The sequence below is a fragment of the Hyaena hyaena genome, unplaced genomic scaffold (genome assembly GCF_003009895.1).
Source record: "Hyaena hyaena isolate Hyena2069 unplaced genomic scaffold, ASM300989v1 scaffold_296, whole genome shotgun sequence".
NCBI classification, from domain to species: domain Eukaryota; kingdom Metazoa; phylum Chordata; class Mammalia; order Carnivora; family Hyaenidae; genus Hyaena; species Hyaena hyaena.
In genome coordinates, this window is record NW_024080931.1 from 2,040,531 (window position 1) to 2,059,540 (window position 19,010).

A 19,010-nucleotide genomic window follows, 5' to 3' on the forward strand; every position below is an offset into this window, starting at 1 on the left:
GAGATGTGGGGGCGGGGACGGAGGGCGGGGTCTCGTGGTGTCAAAGAGGTCAAAACGCTGGAAGACCTTATCTTCTGTTCGGTGACATCACACAGGTCATTGAACTTAAACACCGGGGACAGGGGCACCGTCACCTCGCCCCCGCGTCGACCACAGACACAACCGTCACCAGGCCCTTCTGCTGTCTCGTTCCGATCCGGCGTCGGAAGAGGGTGGCTCCGCGGAGAAACTGAGTCACATTCCCGGGACAAAGGAGGAGGCAGGCGGGTCAGCGGGCCAAGAGAGCATTCGGCGGGGTGCCGACCTTAGGGCGGGCGGATCAGACACGTGTATACCGCCGACCTGTCACTCAGGCCTTAGGAGGCGGGGCCTGGGGGAATCTGCCCAATCTGGCACCACAGGGGCGGTGCCGGGATTACCTTCCAATCAGAAAGTGAAGAGCCTCAGGCTGTCCTATCATAGTGCGGCAGTGTAGTGTCTCGGAGAACTGTCCAATCAGGGTCGTGGGGAGTTATTGTCGGAACACCATCCAATCAGGCCGCATTGCCTGAAGCAACGCCCAATCACTGCTTGGGGGCGCGTAGCGCGGTGCATTTATATTACCGGGTCCGGAAACACTCCAATCAGGCCCGGGTGGGTGGGGGATGGGGTGATGTGATCCCGCCCGGTGAGTGTGAGCTCTGAGTCGCGGCTGCGGGGGTGCGCCGGTCCCGCGCTCACCCACTTTTCCTGTCCGCGAGCTCGTGTGTCGGAGGGGGTCGCCGTGTAGCGGGATCGAGGGGAGGACGCCCACAGAGCTCCGAGTACGGCCGCGAGATGGTGAGTGGCCTGGCCCCGGCCCGGGACGCGGAGGGGCTGGTTCCAACCGGTCTGAACCGGTTTGTAGTGACCGCGGACCCCTGGCTCCCTGTTCCCCGCGAGTTCTCTCCCGAGTTTCCTCTGCGGGCCTTCGGATGGCGTCCCGGCGTCCTCTGCCATCCTGGCGTGTGGGTCTCTTAGGCTCGACCCGAATCTCCGCGGTGGGCCGCGGTCCCAACCCTGGATCGGCCGTGGGCCTCCGGGTGAGGTTCCTTTGTCCTGTTCCCTCGCCTCGTGGGGTCCCGGGGCTCGGGTCCAGAGGTCTGTGGGCCGCGGGGTGGGGTTGCGGTGTCCCATCTCCCCCCCTCGTGTCCTCGTGGGGGTTCCGCAGGTCCTGACCCGAGTCTCCGCCTTTGGCCATGAGGTGGGGTCCCGGTGTCCCGTCATAATCACGGGTTTCCCTGTGGCCACCTGAGTCCCGGCGGGTGGAAGGAGGCGGGGACCACCACGTGCGGGGGCAGTAAAACCTGGGAGCTGGGGTCAGGGAACTCACGGTGGGCCTGAGAAAAATTCAGATCCGGACTTGGCCGAGGACGATTTATTACAAAGGAGTTCCAGCAGGGACAGGGTCCAGCCTCACATCCTCGGATCCTCAGGGATTCGGCGTCTCCAGTGGAACAGAACCGGGACTTGGCTGTTCTGTGAGGCGGGCGGGGGTGGGGGGCGGTGAGCAAGAAAACCCACTGTCAGCGGTGGAGGAAGGCCTCCTGGGCTCAGGCCCCCAGGGCCTTGTTCCTCAGCTCAGTGGGTGCTCAGAGTGTGGGCCCCCCGCAGTTCAGGGCCCTTGGGGGGGGGGCAGTGGCCTGGGTAACGTTTGGGTAGGAAAGGGGCGGTGGTGGACAGTTGCTCAAACCGGTGTCAAAGTAAAATCCGAATTGAGCAAGGAGGGACGTGTATTGAGAAGGATTACAAAGGCTGGGGGAGAGGGGACTGCTTGTTGCATTTGGGCGGAGGCGGGTTTGTAGCACTAGGGGCAGGGGCTGTGCAGGGGGGCCTGGGCTGTTACATTAGGGGCAGGGGCCGGGGCTGCGGCGACAGGCAGGACGCTGTGAGCATAAGACCTGAGCGTCTCAGGAGTCGTGTGAAAGGGGGGAGAGGGGGAAGGACACAGGCGTGAGCAGGTGTGGTGCTGACGCGCACGTTCCCTGAGGCCAGCCTGTCCCAGTGTCCCCAGGAGGGGCTGTGAGGGGCTCAGGCTGAGACAGGCCCAAGTACAGGGTCCGGAGGAGGAGAGAAGCCAAACCAGCGGGGGAGCAGCCGGCACGTTGTGCCCCTTGGTCATGGGGACGCGCAGCTGAGCTGATGGTGGGTGCGGCACAGTGTGGATTGCGGGGGGGGGTCCGCGCGGGGCCCTGTCGTGGGTGAACCCCGGGGACGTCCCTGGGAGGCTTCTCCTGGTCTGACGGGGGAGGGGCCCTGTCTGCAGCCTGCTGGTTCCCAGACCCCAGCGGGGTGGGGGAGGGGCTGCCTTCCTCCTGCCACTGAGGTTTTCCCCGGAGCACAGGGCTCAGGTAGGCACCTGCGTGTGTCCCCTGTCCCCTGTGAGCAGCGCTGTCCCTGTCCAGCTCAGCGCCCATGGCCCTGTCTTCCGCCAGCCTCACGTTCAGCAGGTGTAAACGCCTGAGTTTCTGCCTCCTTCCTTGCCCTTCAGCGCAGAGGGTAGTAAGTGTGTCAGGTCGTTCATGCCCCTACTGACTCGGGTCACTCTGGGCTTCATCCAGAGAATGTCCCCTGGGGACACGTGTCTCAGGACAGGATTGTCCTTCTCCCTTAGGGTTGGGGGAATACGCAAGGGGAGCCACACCTTCATGTCAGGTGGGTGGATCAAAGGATTCATCCAGATGCTGGTGATGGTTCCACACAGGGTCCAGAGTTGGGAAACTGATCCTGACCCACTTCTGCTTAGTTGACGGTAGTCTGAGATACACGGAAGTTCCTTGAACTGGGATTCAAAAGTCAGTTGTGACTTAGTTTACTATCATGAGGGTAAAGGTAACAAGTACCTGTTCTCTGAAATGGATAAAACTATAAATGTGCCCTAGAACTTGTTGCCTTTTTTCTATCTTGCGCACAAGTAGAAGTAGTGATTCTGCACGTTTTCCTTCACACGCTGGGAGGGGGTCACTGTGTCGCCCAGATGCCCCAGGCCGCTCACAGGGGGGGGTCTCAAGTTCATCTTTTCTTTTGTCAGCAATCCTGCTACAGTGGTTTCACGACCCGAGTGCGAATGCATCGTCATTTCTACGCGTGGGGGGAAATCGCATATTGTAGTTGGGAGGGAAGTTAAAACTTACTGAGCGATGAGGATGCAGCGTGTGAATCAGCCTTCGGTGCTGGGTCCTGTCGCTTGTGGCAGCGGGAGTTATCCGGCTTCCTTTGTCCACCTGGCGTGCGTGACATGAGGTGTCCTTGATGTCACCTGTTGCGTTTTCTGACTCCCCCGGGGCTGAGCATTTCTCACGGGCGGGTCCCTCTTCTGAGGACGCGTTTCCAGCGTGTTGTCCCCTGTAACTCACGCATCTGCTTCCTGACGTTCTGTTTCCTTCACGTCCTGTGGACATGCGTGCTGTTTCATTTGTGCGTGTTGTGAGTGTTCTCTCCCCGTCAGGGTGTTTCATTTCTCTGTGCTGTCCACGTGGATGGACCGTTCCCAGTTTCTCTCTCTCTCTTTTTTTAAGGTTATTTATTTTGAGAGAGAAAGAGCATGAGGGAAGGAGGGGCAGAGAGAGGGAGACACAGAATCTGAAGCAGCTCCAGGCTCTGAGCTGTCAGCACAGAGCTTGACACAGGGCTCAAACTCACGAACCACGAGATCGTGACCTGAGCCCAAGTCGGATGCTCAACCGACCGAGCCCCCCAGGCGCCCTAGGATTTCCTTTGCCCCTTCAATAACCCGCCTTCCCTGCCCCCCTGTGTCCAAGTGTCCCCATCTCTGCTGCTGCCCCGCGGCACCTGCTGGGTGTAGGTCCACTTGCCAAACTCATGGACGCCTGTCTGTGCTTCCCTTTGTCGATCAGGGTGTTTGTCTGTCTGTCTGTTACTGCCACATATTCTAGTCACTGGTAACTTGTAAATTGAAACTCCGTTATTTTACCCCCAAAACAGAGTGTTCTGGAACAGCAGAGAATGAATTCTGGCCGTGTCAGACACCGCAGAACCACAGGCAGAGGAGAGGGACGCTCCCCTACAGAGGCCGGGCCCGGCTGGGGTGGAAACACAGGGCGGGGAAGGAACTAGAGCTGGCCGCGCACTGGCCCCTCACGGGTGGGGCGGGGGTGGGGAGGGTGCTGGGGCTGCAGGGTGCTGGCCTTGCTGCGGGTCCCCGGGTCAGGACGGGGCAGGGCTCGAGGGCGCCCCCTGGCGGTCCCCCCACTCCGCCCCTGAGGAGCTTTCCTTGTGCGAATTTCTACATTTCCTGTTCGACATAAACGTTCCACAGAAGCATCTGGGAGTAAGAGGCAGGTTGGCCGTATTTACTGGGTTTGTCCCTCAGCGCCGGGAGGGACGTCTCCCGCTGGTCGAGTCGCGTGTTGGAGGGAACGTGCAGAGCAGTGGACGCCAGTCGAGGCCACACCTGAGTAACAAGGACGGTCGTGACGGAGACACTGCCAGACACTTGTCATCTAGTCCGTATTCATCAGCAGTGTGAGCACTGCAGAGCGTGTCCTGGTATGTACGTCACCGTCACACGAGTCACAGTAAAATACGAAAGAGAAGGAACAGAATTCTATGGATTGTTCTAATCCGGGACCCCAGGTCTGAAGGCAGCGCACTGGAATGTTCATTGGCACGTAGTCCAACCTCGGGGAGAAAGTTCTCCCCGTGGAGGGGGACCCGGAGTCCTGCACGCCTCCTGGAAGGCCCCGCCCGCGTGACCCTGAGGACAGATAGTAGCTCCTTCAGAAGCACAGGGAGGGAAGGCACCCAGCATTCGGGAGGAGCCAGTGCGGGGAGGACACGGCTTAGTGGTGAGGTTTTTGAAATAATAGCAAAACTTGAAACATGTTTTAAAAAGCGGTGTTCTTGGGGCATCTGGGTGCCTCAGTTGGTTGATCATGGGACTCGATTTCAGCACAGGTTATGTTCTCCTGGTTCATAGGTTCAAGCCCCAGGTTGGGCTCCCTGCTGACAGTGCAGAGCCGGCTTGGGATTCTCTCTTCCTGTCTCTGCCCCACCCCCGCTCCTGGTGGCTCGCTCTTTTCTTCCTCAGAAAAAGAAAACTCAGTTATTTTTCCGGAAAAAAAAGGGTTTATCTGGGAACAGATAATTGGGAGTTGGGACACTTAAGCCCCAGCAACACCACAGGCAAGTCTGGAGAAGAAAGGGAGGAACGAGGGGAGGGCCGCTCTTGTCTAGAGGAGATGGGGTGAGGGGCTGTGCCAAACTAAACAAGTATTGGAGTAAACTGGGGTTCCACGTGTAGTGGCTTCTCATTGGCTGAGCTGTGAGTGTCTCTCTTTGGCTGAGATATGATTGTTTCTCATTGGCTTAGCTCTGGCTCTCATTGGCTGGACTGTGACCGTCTCTCATTGGCTGGGCTGTTGCCACCCGAGGAAACAATCTTCCTTCCTCCTGCCTGAACAGTGGTGCATTATGGGTGTGCCGGGTCGTCTCTCGGCTGTGTCTGCGCTTGGCCCGGAGCCGCAGGTCTGGGAGCCTCCCCTGTGGACTCCTGACTCCACCTCAGTCGTGTCTCCTTCTCCTTCTCTCAGCGTCGAAGAGGTGCAGGGCTTCTGGGTGGTTCTCCCTGTCGGCGATCAGCAGTCGTGCCACGGAGAGTCCGTGCGCACACGTGTGTGTGAGGGCGCGTCCTCCCTGGTCTGGGGCAGGTGGATCGAGGAGCGGAACTGGCGTGTGGCCTGGGGCCTCCACGGTCCTCATTCTGAGGGGCCGCCAGACTCCCCCCAAGCGGCTGCCCCTCTTACACCCGCAGCAGGATAGACAGACGCGAGTTCGCCCTGCTCACGGCCTCGCCCGCGCTTCCTGGTGCGTCTTCATAGCCAGTCAGGTGGGGGCCGAGGGCATCTGCCGGTAGTTCGAGGTGCGAGTCCCTCGTGACGAATGTCTAGCATCGGTTCAGAGACCTACGGGCCATTTGCGTATGTTCTTTGGGAAAGTGAGTGCGCAAAGGTTAGGTGTGGACGTTTCTAGCCGCCCCTTATCAGGATGTGGAAGTTCCCTTCTGTTCCTAGTAGTGGGGGGAGTATTTTGTCAAGAAAGGGCGCTGGGTTCAAGGGGATACCTTTTCTGTCTCAAAGTGATCGTGGGCTTTTTGTGTCTGTTCTGTTCACAGTGTTTATGACTGCTCTTTGGCTTGCTGAACCAACCATTTTTTCCCAGATAAATCCCATTTGGTCAAGTTGTAGAGTCCGTTTTATGTATGACTGGGTTTGGCATCGGGATCAACTGGCCACGTAGAGTAGGTTGGAAGTGTCTGTGCCCAGTTGCGTTCTGCATACGGATCCTGATGATTGGTGACATTGAGCTCATTTCATGTGCTTTTTGGCCACTTCTGTATCTTCTTGGGGAAATGTGTACTCCCATTGTCCATTATTTAGTTGTATTATTTGTCCTTATAATTTTTTGTTGTTGTCATATGAGTTTTTAAAACCCTGTTTAGGTCACTAATGTCGTATCGGCTCTTTGACTAGCAAACCCACACTGCAGACCCAGACGAGGGGTCGTTGCCTTCATTGTCAATGATGTAGCTGGGGGTTCTGTGTGTTTGGATTTTGGGAACATGTCATTTTTATTTAATTTTTGTTTTTTTAAAAGTTTATTTATTTTAGAGACAGTGCATGAGCTGGGGAGGGGCAGAGAGAGAGGGAGACACAGAATCTGAAGCATCTCCAGGCTCTGAGCTGTCAGCACAGAGCCCGACGTGGGGCTCGAACCCACGAACCGGGGAGATCATGACCTGAGCTGAAATCGGATGCTTAACCAACTGAGCCTCCCAGGTGCCCCGGAACATGTCTTTTTTAAGCAGCTACTGATCATTTTATCATAATTGTTTGCTCTTTATTTCAGTGATGTGGTGTCCTCCGATTTTGCTTGAAAGATATTATGCGTTTTTTCCTCTCTGTTAAAGTCACTTCTGGCTCTTTTGGCCTCAGTCTCCCAGGGAACTTTTCTCTCTGGTGCCCCCTTCGGCTTGAGTTCTAGGCACCGGGTTACATATTTTAGAGGCCCTGCTGACTTCTGAGTTTCTTCAGGAACTAGGACTCGTCTTACACACCAGATGCGCCAGGCACCCTGGCCTGTGTCCGTGCCCAGAGCCCCCCTAATCCGGGTAAAGGGTTGTGTCTGCCTCTGTCATAACAGAGGGGATTGCGTCAGGCTGCTTAACCTCATTCCTTCCAGGGCAAGAGCAGCGCTGGGATCTGAGTGTCCACAACGTCCTGACATTCTGGTCCCGGTTCTTGGACCTGATGGTGCAGGATCATCTTTGAGCAAGACAAATGTGTGTCCTCCGATTTCTGTGTCGTCCAAGTAGATATTTCATGTTTCAATCCGTACAGTTGTGTCCCCTCACACCTGTCTCAGTGTAAATAACCCAATAAACTGGGCGTATGTGAGTCTGTGTCAGCTGCTGTCTTCACCCTGCGCTCACGTTCCAGCCCTTCCCGTCCTGTGCGCACTGCAGGGGACCTGCTTGCGTGTTGTCACTCTCTACTCACGTGTGACTCGGGTCCTAGGAATGGAGGGCAGCTCCCTGCCTGTCACCCTTCATCCTCCCACACACACGGGTGAGGATGGAGCTTTGCTGCAATAGAACGTGTGGTATGTTTCAGGACTCTGTGGTCTTTGTGGATGTGGCTGTGAACTTCACCCCGGAAGAGTGGGCTTTGCTGGATAGCGGTCAGAGGAACCTGTACAGAGATGTGATGCTGGAGACGTGCAAGAACCTGGCCTCAGTGGGTAAGGATGGCCCCGTCCCTTCACTGGTGTTTACGGAAAAAATGTTTCTTACTGCTGTCCAGTCTTCCTGGGGCCAAGGAATGGGATTGTCCTGGAGGAGAGATAGACACAGTCCGAGCCTTCATGGCCCCTACGTAGAGTCCCATAGCTTTTCCGTGAGAAAAGTTTTAAGTGTTAAATGGACTCTATTCGTCTTGATCAAGGTCTGAGACTCCCTCATTTTATAAATGTGCATGCAGTCTACAGTGAGCCCTGCTTTGTGGTTTCACTCCAGTGGAAGTTACACGGTGTTTAATACACATCAGACACCTTAAAATTGCTGCACTGAAACTCTCACTTAGCGAGAAGGGGATCCTGAGTTCACCTTGCCCCTGGACACTCTGAGGCTACGGGAACCTGTGCTCCCCCTCACTCTTGCCATGCCCGGGAAACTGGCCGAACAGGTCTTCATTTGAAGCAAACGTGAAGGAAAAGGGTAGGCGGGGCGGAGATGTGGTTGGAACCCAAACCCCCAGCGTGGCTGCTCACAGGTGGGTGGGACATCCCAGTTACAGAGAAGCCAGGGAATCGGTCCCCACACCATGCACCCCTGGCCTGGGGGACCATGGTGTGAAGACCAGGACCCACAACACCAGCCTTTGAAAATCAGTGAGCCATAAGTTTAGAGGGTGGAAACCTCGCTGGGGCTTAATTCCAGGCTGTATCATTTGCTAGAAGACCCAGCACGGGGGCAGCATTTTGAAACTCACCTTAGTTGTATGTGATGGAGATGTATTGATTAATTTTAGGACACACACTGGGGGCTCCGGGAGCTCTCTCCAGGAACAGATGTGTGGGCAAGTGTCATTTGTCTTGCCTCCTTCACCCTGGGTGGCCAAGTGCTTGTAGGAGCCAGTTCTGATACTTTCCATCTATGTCACCAACACCATTTGCCACACCTCAGCGTAGGACCCACACGACCCCCCTCCCCCAGGACACAAAATCAATGTACAGAAATCTGTTGCATTCCTATGTACTAATAATGGGGCAGCAGAATGTTAAATTTATAAACAATCCCCTCTTAAAGTTGCACCAAAACCAGGACAATAGCTAGGAATCAGCTTAACCAAAGAGGTGAAGAGCTGTACTGTGAACACCGTAAAACACCGATGAAAGAAATTCAAGACAACTCAGAGAAATGGAAAGACATTCTATGCTCACGGATTGGAAGAACAATTAGTGTTAAAATGTCTATGCTGCCCTGGGCAATGTAGAGATTTAATGCAATCCCTAGCAAAATCCCAACAGTATTTTTCACACAGGTGGCACAAAAATGCTAACGTTTGTGTGGAACCACAGAAGACCTTACATAACCAAAGCAATCTTGAGAAAGATACACATAACTGGAGGTATTGCGATTCCAGATTCCAAGTTCTATGACAGCGTGGTAGTCATTAAAACAGGATGATACTGGTACAAAAATAGAACCATACATCAATTGAGCAAAACAGAAAACCTAGAAATAAGCCCACGATTATATAGTCAGGTTTTTTTTCAGTTATATATTTTGATAGCAAGAGAGTGAGTGCGGGGAATGGGCAGAGAAAGAGGGAGAGAATCCCAGGCAGGTTCTGCACTGTTAGTAAGGAGCCTGATGCCGGGCTCAAACTCACAAACTGTGAGATCATGACCTGAGCTGAAATCAAGAGTCAGATGCTTACCTGACAAAGCCACCCAGGCGCCTCGTCAATTAACCTTTAACAAAGGAGGAGAGAATATACTGGGGGAAAAGGGTAGTCTCTTCAACAAATGACATTGGGAAAATTGGACCCCTTTCTTCAGCACACATAAAAATAAACTCAAAGTGGATTAGTGACCCAAATGTGAGACCTGAAACCATAAAACTTCTGGAAGAGAGCCCAGACAGTTCTCTTTGATATCAGCTGTAGCAACATTTTTCTAGCTATGTCTCCTGAGGCAAGGAAAATAAAAACGACCACATCCAAATAGAAAGCTTCTGCACGGTGAAGGCAACAAGCAACAAAACTAAAAGGCAGCTGATGGAATGGGAGATTCTTGCAAACAGTACATCTTTTATGGGTTAGTATCCAAAATATATAGAGAACTGAAACAACGCAATACCCCAAAACAAGCAAGCAATCTAATAAAAAGTGGTCAGGGGCATCAGACTGTTGGGCATCTGACTCTTGGTTTCGGCTCAGGTCATGATCTCACGCTTGTTGGGCTTGATTCCCACGTTGGGCCCCGCGCTGAAAGCAAGGAGCCTGTTTGGGATTCTCTTTTCTCTGCTCCTCCCCCATTCATGCTATCTCATCCCCCCCCCCCCAAATAAATAAATAAACTTTTTTAATTTTAAAAAAAAAATTTTTTTTACGTTTTATTTATTTCTGAGAGAGAGAGACAGCACAAGCAGGGGAGGGTCAGAGAGAGACGGAGGCACAGAATCTGAAACAGGCTCCAGGCTCTGAGCTGTCAGCACAGAGCCCCATGTGGGGCTTGAACCCATGAACCGTGAGATTATGACCTGAGGCGAAGTTGGATGCTTAACCAACTGAGCCACCCAGGTGCCCCAACATTTTTTTTTATTTTTTAAAATAATTTTTTTTAATTCACTATTTTTTATTTTTAAAAATAAAAATTTTTAATTTTAATATTTTAATTTTTATATTGTATTTAAATTTATTTTTTATTTTTAAATAAAAAATATTTATCTTTTGAGAGTGAAAGAGAGAGAGTGAGTGGGGAGGGACAGAGAGAGAGGGAGACAGACTCTAAAGCAGGCCCCAGACTCCACACTGTCAGTGCAGACTGGACATGGGGCTCTGACTCACCAATGGCGAGATCATGACCTGAGGCAAAGTCAGACTCAACTGACTGAGCCACCCAGGCGTCCAATAAATTAACATTTTAAAAAAAAAAGGACAGAAGACATGAAGAGACTCTTCAAAGAAGACATCCAGATGACGAACAGGCATGTGAAAGGTACTCAGCATCACTCACTGTCAGGGAAATGCAAATCAAAACTGTAAAGATGTATCCCCTCCCACCTGTCAGAATGTCTGAAAGAAAAAACACAAGACTGCGTGTTAGCGAGGATGTGGGGGCAAAGGAACCTTTGTGCGGTGTTGGTGAGAATGCAGACTGGTGGCAGCCACTGTGGAAAACTGCTTGGAGGTTCCTCAAAGAATTAAAAATAGAACTACCCTACGATCCAGGAATTGCACTGCTGGATATTTACCCCCAAAACACAGTCTCTCTCTCTCTCTCTCTCTCTCTCTCTCGGAAATAAATAAAACATTAAATAAATTTTTTTTAAATAAGGGGCTGCCTGGGTGACTCAGTCGGTTAAACGTCCGACTTCAGCTCAGGTCATGATCTCACAGTTCATGGGTTCAAGCCCCGCGTCGGGCTCTGTGCTGACAGATCAGAGCCTGGAGCCTATTTCAGATTCTGTGTCTCCCTCTCTCTCTGACCCTCCCCTGCTCACACTGTCTCTCTCTCTCTCAGAAATAAATAAAACGTTAAAAAAATTTAAAAAACAAAACAAAACACAAAAACACTAATTCAGAGGGATGCACGCACCCCTGTGTTGATTGCAGCATTATCTACCATCACCAGACTGTGAAAGTGGCCTGAGTGTCCATCACTAGATGAATGAGTAAGGCAGTGGTGTTAGTATACAGTGGAATATTAGCCAGCCATAAAAAAGAATGAAATCTTGCCACTTACTACAGTGTGGAAGGAGCTAGACAGATTTGTTAAATGAAATCAGAGACAGACAAATACCAAATGATCTCACTTCTGTGTGGGATCCATGAAACAAAGCAAACGAGCCAAGGGAAAAATGAGGGCAAGACAAACCAAGAAACAGACTCTTGACTATAGAGAACAGACTGGTGGTTACAAGAGGGGAGGTGGGGGGCATAGAGGAAGAAGGGGGTGGGGATTAAAGAGTACCCTTATGATGAGAAAAAAAAAAGAAATTGAAGATACACAAAATTGAAACATACAGTATTCTCATGGATTGGAAGGATTAATATTGTTAAAGTCCATGCTATGAAAAGCACTCTACAAATTCAGTGTACCTACCTACCTACCTACCAATAAATAGTATTTTTCAAAGAACTAGAGCAAAAAATCCTAAAATGTGTATGGAACCTGAAGAGACCCCCCAATAGCCAGAAGTCTTAGGAAAGCATACCAAAGCTGCCGATATAATCCAGATTTGAAACTGTATTGCAAAACTGTAGTAATCAAAAGAGTATGTTACTGGCATGAAAACAGGTGTAGACAAAGAGAACAGAATAGAGAGCCCAGAAAGCAAGCCATGTGTGTATTGTCCAAATATCTACAACAAAGCAGGTCAGAATATACAGTATAGAAAAGACTGTCTCTGTAATAAGTGGTGTTGGGAAAACTGGACAGCTACCTCCAAAAGAATGAAACGGTGCAGAGAAAGGGGAACCCTTTGGCACTGCTGGGGGGAATGCAAACTGAATGCAAAATTTGAAGGGGTGCGTGCACCCTGAAGTTTATAGTAGCATTATTTATAACAGCTAAGCCATGGAAGCAGCCCAAATGTCCTTTGACTGCTGAATGTATAAATAAGATGTGGTGTATATAGAATATTACTCAGCCACCAAAGATAATGAAATCTTGCCATTTGCAACTATGTGGATGGATCTAGAGAGTATTAAGCAAGATAGGTCAGAGGAAAACAAATAACATGATGTCACTCATGTAGCATTTAAGAAACAAAACAGATGAACATATGGGAAGAGGGAAACTGTAGGAGACTTTTTTTTTGAAGAATATTTTTAATGTTTATTTATTTTTGAGAGAGAGGAAGAGACAGAGTGAGAACGGGGGAGGGGCAGAGAGAGAGGGAGACACAGACTCGGAAGCAGCTCCAGACTCTGAGCTGTCAGCACAGAGCCCAATGTGGGGCTTGAACTCGTGAACCCTGAGATCATGACCTGAGCTGAAGTCGGGTGCTTAACCGACTGAGTCACCTAGGTGCCCCCATAAGAGATTCTTAAAACAAAATTTTTTCATGTTTTATTTATTTTTGAGAGGGAGAGATCGTGAGTGGAAGAAGGGCAGAGAGAGAGAGAGAGGGAGACACAGAATCAGAAGGAGGCTCCAGGCTCTGAGCTCTTAGCACAGAGCCCAATGCAGGGCTCAAACCCACGAGCTATGAGATCATGACCTGAGCCGAAGTCGGACACTTAACTGACTAAGCCCCCCAGGCCCCCAAGAGACTCTTAAGAATAGAGAACAAGCTGAGGGTTGATGGAGGGAGGTGGGTGGGTGATGGATTAGGAGGGCACTGGTTGTGATGAGCACTGGTGTTGTATGTAAGTGATGAATCACTGAATTTTACTCCTGAAAGCAATATGGTGCTGTATCTTTACTAACAAATTTAAGTAAAAACTTGAAGGAGCGCCTGGGGGGCTCAGTTAGTTCAGCATCTGACTCTTGATTTCAGCTCAGGTCGTGATTTCACAGTTTGTGAGTTCAAGCCCCACGTTGGGATTCCCTCTCCCTCTCTCTCTGAACCACCCTCAGTCACACTCTATCACTCACAAAATAAAGAAACTTTTAAAAATTTGAAAAGAAAGCAAAACAATGAAATGGGGCCCCTCTCTTACAGCTTACACAAAAGTAAACTCAATGTGGATTAAATACCTAGATGTAAGACTTGAAAGTATACACCTCTTGAAAGAAAACAGAGACCGTAAACTCAAGGACATTATTAGCCTTAGCGATGTTTTTGTGGACTTGTCCCTCAGGGAAGGGTCAAAAAAAAAAAAAAAAGGAAGAAAAACCCCACACTAAACAATTGGGATTATGTCAAACTGAAAAGCTTTTGCATTGTGAAGAAACTCAACATAATGAAAAGGCAACCCTTTGTTTATGGGAAAGGGAGAAGATATTTGCCAATGTACCTCCAGTAAAAGGTCAGTATCCAAAATACAAATAATTCCTACAAGTCAACACCAGAAAAAAATTGATTAATAAATGGGCAGAGGAACTTAACAGCCATTTTCCTGAAGACGATATTCAGAAGGCCAATAGACCTCCAAAAAGCTGTTGAATATCACTAATCATCAGGGAAATGCCAATCAAAACCATAAGGAGGTATCTCAGAGAAGGTAAAATGGTTAGTATCAAAAAGACAGAAAATAGCAAATATTGATGAGAATGAGAGACCAGGAAACCCGTCACTCTTCGTATGAAGGAAAACTGGGGTGGCCATCATGGAAAACAGTGTGGAGTTTCCACAAAAAACTAAAGCACAAGTGGGCCGCCTGGGTCCATTAAGCATCCGACTTTGGCTCAGGTCATGATCTCACGGTTCGTGGGTTCGAGCCCCACATCGGGCTCTGTGCTGGCAGCTCGGAGCCTGGAGCTGCTTTGGATTCTGTGTCTCCTCCTCTTTCTGCTCCTCCCCTGCTCAGATTTTCTCTGTCTCTCTCAAAAATAAATAAAACACTAAAGAGAAAAAAAACCTAAACCACAAGTACCACATCGTCTATGAATCCACTTCTAGGTAGTTGACCATGTGAAAAAAAAGCTAATACAAAAAGATGCGTGCACCCCCACGTTCCTTGTGGCACTAGGCACAATACTTACGATACGCAGGAGTCCACGACACATGAATGGCTAATGAAGATGTGGTGTCTACATACAAAAGGGTATCACTCAGCCATATGACATGGATGGGTTCTTGCCATTTGTGACAACATGGATGGACAACATGGGTGTCATTCCAAGTAAATTAAGTCAGAAAGATAAACACCATGTTGTAACTTATATGTGGAATCTAAACAAAATGAAGGAACAAACAACGCATAGAAACAGGTGTAAAAACTTGAGAAGAACATGGTGTTTGTGAGGTTGGAAGAGAAGGGAGGGACAGGTGAATGGATGAAGGGGATTGAGAAGGACAGAGTTGGGCTTATTAAGTAATGACATCATGGGAGTGAAGAGTACGCACAGGGAGTATGGTCAGGAGTATTGTAGTAGTTTGTATAGTGACCAGTGGGAATTCCACTTACTGTGGAGAGCATTTTGTGATGATTATAATTGTCCAGTCACTATGTTGTACCCCTGACCACTAATATTATTTGTCAATATGATCCTCCCCCCTCCCCCCCACAAAAAAAAGCCCAAGGGCTCCTGGCTGGCTCAGTCAGAAGAGCATGCAATTCTTGATCTCAGGGTCATGAGATTGAGCCCCATGTTGGGTGTACAGGTTAGTAAAAATAAACTTAAACCAAAAAAAAAGCTCACACTTCTCCCTAATCCGTGACCTTGAAGACTGAAGTCAGCGCCCATCTTCCAGATTGCTTGGTGTCTTTCACATGCTTCCTCCTGCTGAGCTCTTTTCGGGGGCAGGGCAGCAGCCACTCACACCATCTAGTCTCCTAGTTACAGCTGGGGCAGCGCAGGTGGGCTCCACCGAGGGCCTCTGCCTTCGGAACAGGACAACCCTCGGGTGACGAGGGTCCGGAGAAGGGATTGGTGTTTGGACACATCCACTAGAAACATGACTCGGGGCACCTGTGTGGCTCAGTCAGTTAAGCATCTGACTCTTGATTTTGCTTCAGGTCATGATCTCATGAATTGTGGGGTGGAACCCTGTGTCGGGCTCCAGGCTGACAGTGCAGAGCCTGCTTGGGATTCTCTCTCTCTCTGCCTCTGACCTGCTTGTGCTGTCCCTCTCTCTAAAAATAAATAACAAGAAAGAAATGTGACTCAGTCTGTTTGAGAAGGGTGCTATGTGTCATTTCCCTCACTTCCCTGTTGGACTTTTCATCCACCCTCACCCTCGTGGTGAGCCTGTGTTCCTCTTAATAGAGGTAGGGTGTGGATGTGAATCTTGCCCAATCCCTTCCTACTTTGTTTTTCTAATAATACTTAATCTCCACATTAGTCTCCACCTATATTGAAATATTTCTGAATGAATGGGCTGCCATTTGATTCACTTTTCCTGTCCTCGCCAAAGTCGCAGATTACCTCGGAATGTTTCCTTGGTCGCGTGACCTTTCTTCCTGATGAACTTCATTTACATTTGAGATCGGTATATGAATGGAAGTCCACATTTGGTCTGTTTTCTTTCTTTTATCCACTGATTCTTTTCCAGCAAATTAAATTATGCTACCAAATGTTGCAGATTATTGCATTCGAGTTAATACCAGCGGGTCAAGTCCTCAGTGGGATGTTTTGGAGGATGAACCATCTCATGATGAAAAATTCGTAAGATTTGCAAGAAATAATTCCTGGTCTGTTTTTGGAGAAAACCAGACATTTCATAGCAGAGGAGATTACCTGCGAACCCAGGAAAGGCATTTTAGGTGAGTGACACTTGCAGGGAGAAGGGGGAGATGTTGGGAGATTGTGAGACTATCTTGGACTTAGAACAGCTGTAAACGTAGCTCAGCAATCGTGTAATTGACTGGAAAAATACCGTGTAGATATTGATCATCTGAACCACTGTTCAGGTGGAAACAGTGGTCAGGGAAAAGTCTATGTGAGAAGCCCTGAATGTTATGCCTATTATGTCAGCCAGCGCGGTCAGTTTGTGCCACTTGTAACTATGCAGACAGTGCCCCAAACATACCCATTCTTGACAGTGGCCATTATGTAGTCCAGTAATGATTAACAGGCAGCAGCAGATCATTAATTGAGGGATCGCTTACAAGCATCCTTCCCTAACTGTGTGCCTTCCTATTTGGAACAGAAGCCCTTTGGTGGAAGGGGTCTGCGAACGTTCTGACGGTGATCAACGTGGAGAAGCCCTGAACCCAGTTACAAGTCTCACTGTGCGTGATGGGTATCCTACTGGAGGCAGACCCTGTCAGTGCACTAAGTGTAGAGAAGCCTTCACAGACAGCTTTATGCTCGGGAACATGCGAAGACCTCACGCAGGACTCCGACCTGGTGGCTGTGAGGAGTGCGGGCTGGCCTGCAGCTGCGCCCCGAGCCTCACCACTCACACGGACACAGACCTCGCAGAGAAATCCGGTGAAGGTCAGGACGCCGGGAGGGCTTCTCAGTCGTACGCGAAGAGTCTCCGTAGTAAAATATCTCTGGAGTGCAAGAAATGTAGAAAAGCCTTCATTTGCACGTCTTCCTTTCAGGGTCCCGTTCGAGGTCCCTGTGGGCAGAGCGTCCACGCGTGTGGCGTGTGTGGGAAAGCCTTTTTGTTTCAGTGCCGTCTGACGTGTCAGGTGAGAACTCAGGCCGGGGAGAGAGCCGGTGATTTTATAGACTTCGGGAAAATCTACAGCTGCCTCTCCTACCCTCAAGGCCCCACAAGTAATCCAACAGGGCAAAGAGTTTTTGAATGTGGGCTCTGCGGGAAAGCCTTCACTCGGCGGACCTACCTTCAGAGTCACGTGAGAACGCACACCGGGGGGAAACCCTATAAATGTCAGGAGTGTGGGAAAGCCTTCACTCGCCGGGCCTACCTTCAGAGCCATCTGAGAAAGCACAGCGGAGTGAAGTCTTTTAAATGTCAGCAGTGCGGAAAAGCCTTCTATTCGTCCTCGTACCTGCAGATACACGCGAGAATACACACCGGGGAGAGGCCCTGCGTCTGTCAGCATTGTGGGAAATCGTTCAGGTACCCGGCCAACCTGCGCGCCCACGTGAGGACGCACACCGGGGAGCGCCCCTACGAGTGTAAGGAGTGTGGGAAGACCTTCAGCCGTGTCTCCTCGTTTCGGAGGCACGGGAAAACCCACAGTTGAGTGTGCAGCCTGCGAAAGGAAGGAGTGTCGTTCCTCGTCCCTTCTGTTGTTTCACCCCCTTCGACGTGGAAGAACGCACGCTCGGAAGAGACGCTTGTACGTAGTGCGGCCGAGCTTTCAGGCAGCTCCGGCCCTTTGCAAAGGCATTTGAGATACACAGTCGCGGGAAACCGTAGGAAAGTAGAGAGGGTGGGGAGGCCTGGCGGGCGTACGGAGTGCGTGTGGGGAGGCACAGCGGGGAGGGACCCTCTGAAGGTCACGACCACCGTGGGAGCGCGTTCAGTTGCCACGGCCGCCTTCACGACCACGTGAAGCTACACAGCGGACGGTAAGCCGTGGAATCTCAGGACTCTGGTAGGACCTTCCGGGGTCCCGGAGCCCTGCGGGTCCGTGTGACCACTCACCCTGGGCACTGAGGGAGCGCCTCCAGTTGTCCCTCCTCCCCCCGACGACACGTGTGAAGGAAAACGCAGTGAAGCGAAGGCCGAGAGCGTAGGAACCACGGAACGGCCTCCGGGCGTCCCAGGGACTTGTGAGCACACGCACGGGGGACTGACCCTGAGCACAGCGCCTGCGGCACAGCCTTCGTTCTCCCCTAACGGTCGTGTTTTAAATGGGAGCAGACACGGTGCAGAGGAATCTTCTCAGTGGGGAAAATGTCGGGAAAACTTGAAGTGTAGTACTTCCCGCTTTTTGTGCACGGAAGGTCAGGTAGGGCCGGAATCTTCTAGCTGTTGCGAATGTGGATTTGTCTTTGCAAATGCCTCCTGGGACCCGAGTGCGTTAATTCCAGTGCATGCCTGAGAAGCATCCCGCTGTGTCCTCCTCACCTGTGTGACACGATTTTGTTATCTCAGATTTGAACATCACCCACAGTTCTAGAAAACGTGTCTCAGATTTGAACATCACCCACAGTTCTAGAAAACGTGTCTCATTTCCACGACAGTGTCTTCTGGACCGGACCCAGGGCTGATGAGTGCTCTGTACATATAGCTCATCCTCTGGTGCAGAGACTAGAATTCCCCGACTCCGCATCTGCCCCTCCTCGTGGCCTTTATTTAATCACAAGTTGTATCTCCACGTGTGCCGTCGCAGCTGCGTGCCCCACGGACGTTAGTAAACGTGCAAGGATGTTGGGAGAGGACAGTCTCCCCTCATTGTGTTTGTAGTTTGACCCCCACTCATCACCCTTGATCTCAGTTGTTCATCAGTCATGACCCATTGAGTTACGAAGAGAAAACTTGTTGGGGACGCCTGGGTGGCTCAGTGGGTTAAGCGTTGACTCTTGGTTTCGGCTCAGGTCATGATCTTGCGGTTTGTGGGATTGATCCCCGCATCAGGCTCTGCGCTGACAGCTCGCTCTCAAAATAATTAACTTTTAAAAAAAACAGAAGAGAACTATTGTGGCGTGAAGATGAAGGCTGGTGTCTGGCTGGTTCTGCTGCGTTTCATTGAGAGCCTGGTGAGGCAGGAGAC

At 50.7% G+C, this 19,010-nt stretch overlaps 1 protein-coding gene across 2 annotated transcripts; it reads left to right on the top strand.

The window, feature by feature from the left end:
• The first annotated feature begins 3 nt into the window (after positions 1 to 3).
• LOC120242067 (zinc finger protein 77-like) lies at positions 4 to 18,423 on the top strand. 2 transcript variants are annotated; one of them, XM_039247553.1, is made up of 4 exons: positions 4 to 267; positions 7,650 to 7,776; positions 15,956 to 16,136; positions 16,523 to 18,423. In XM_039247553.1, exons 1-4 carry the CDS (start codon positions 4 to 6, stop codon positions 17,532 to 17,534), a joined length of 1,584 nt encoding a protein of 527 aa, XP_039103484.1. In that variant the 3' UTR covers positions 17,535 to 18,423. The 2 variants fall into 2 exon arrangements, with proteins under 2 accessions (XP_039103484.1, XP_039103485.1); XM_039247554.1 differs by having other exon boundaries at positions 210 to 819.
• Positions 18,424 to 19,010: the final 587 nt, after the last annotated feature.

Coding starts and splice junctions, on each gene's coding strand:
- LOC120242067 (XM_039247553.1), top strand. CDS start 4: ATGTGGGGGCGGGGACGGAGGGCGGGGTCTCGTGGTGTCAAAGAGGTC. Junction 268..7,649: donor ACAAAGGAGGAGGCAGGCGG/GTCAGCGGGCCA, acceptor GGTATGTTTCAG/GACTCTGTGGTCTTTGTGGA. Junction 7,777..15,955: donor CAAGAACCTGGCCTCAGTGG/GTAAGGATGGCC, acceptor CAAATGTTGCAG/ATTATTGCATTCGAGTTAAT.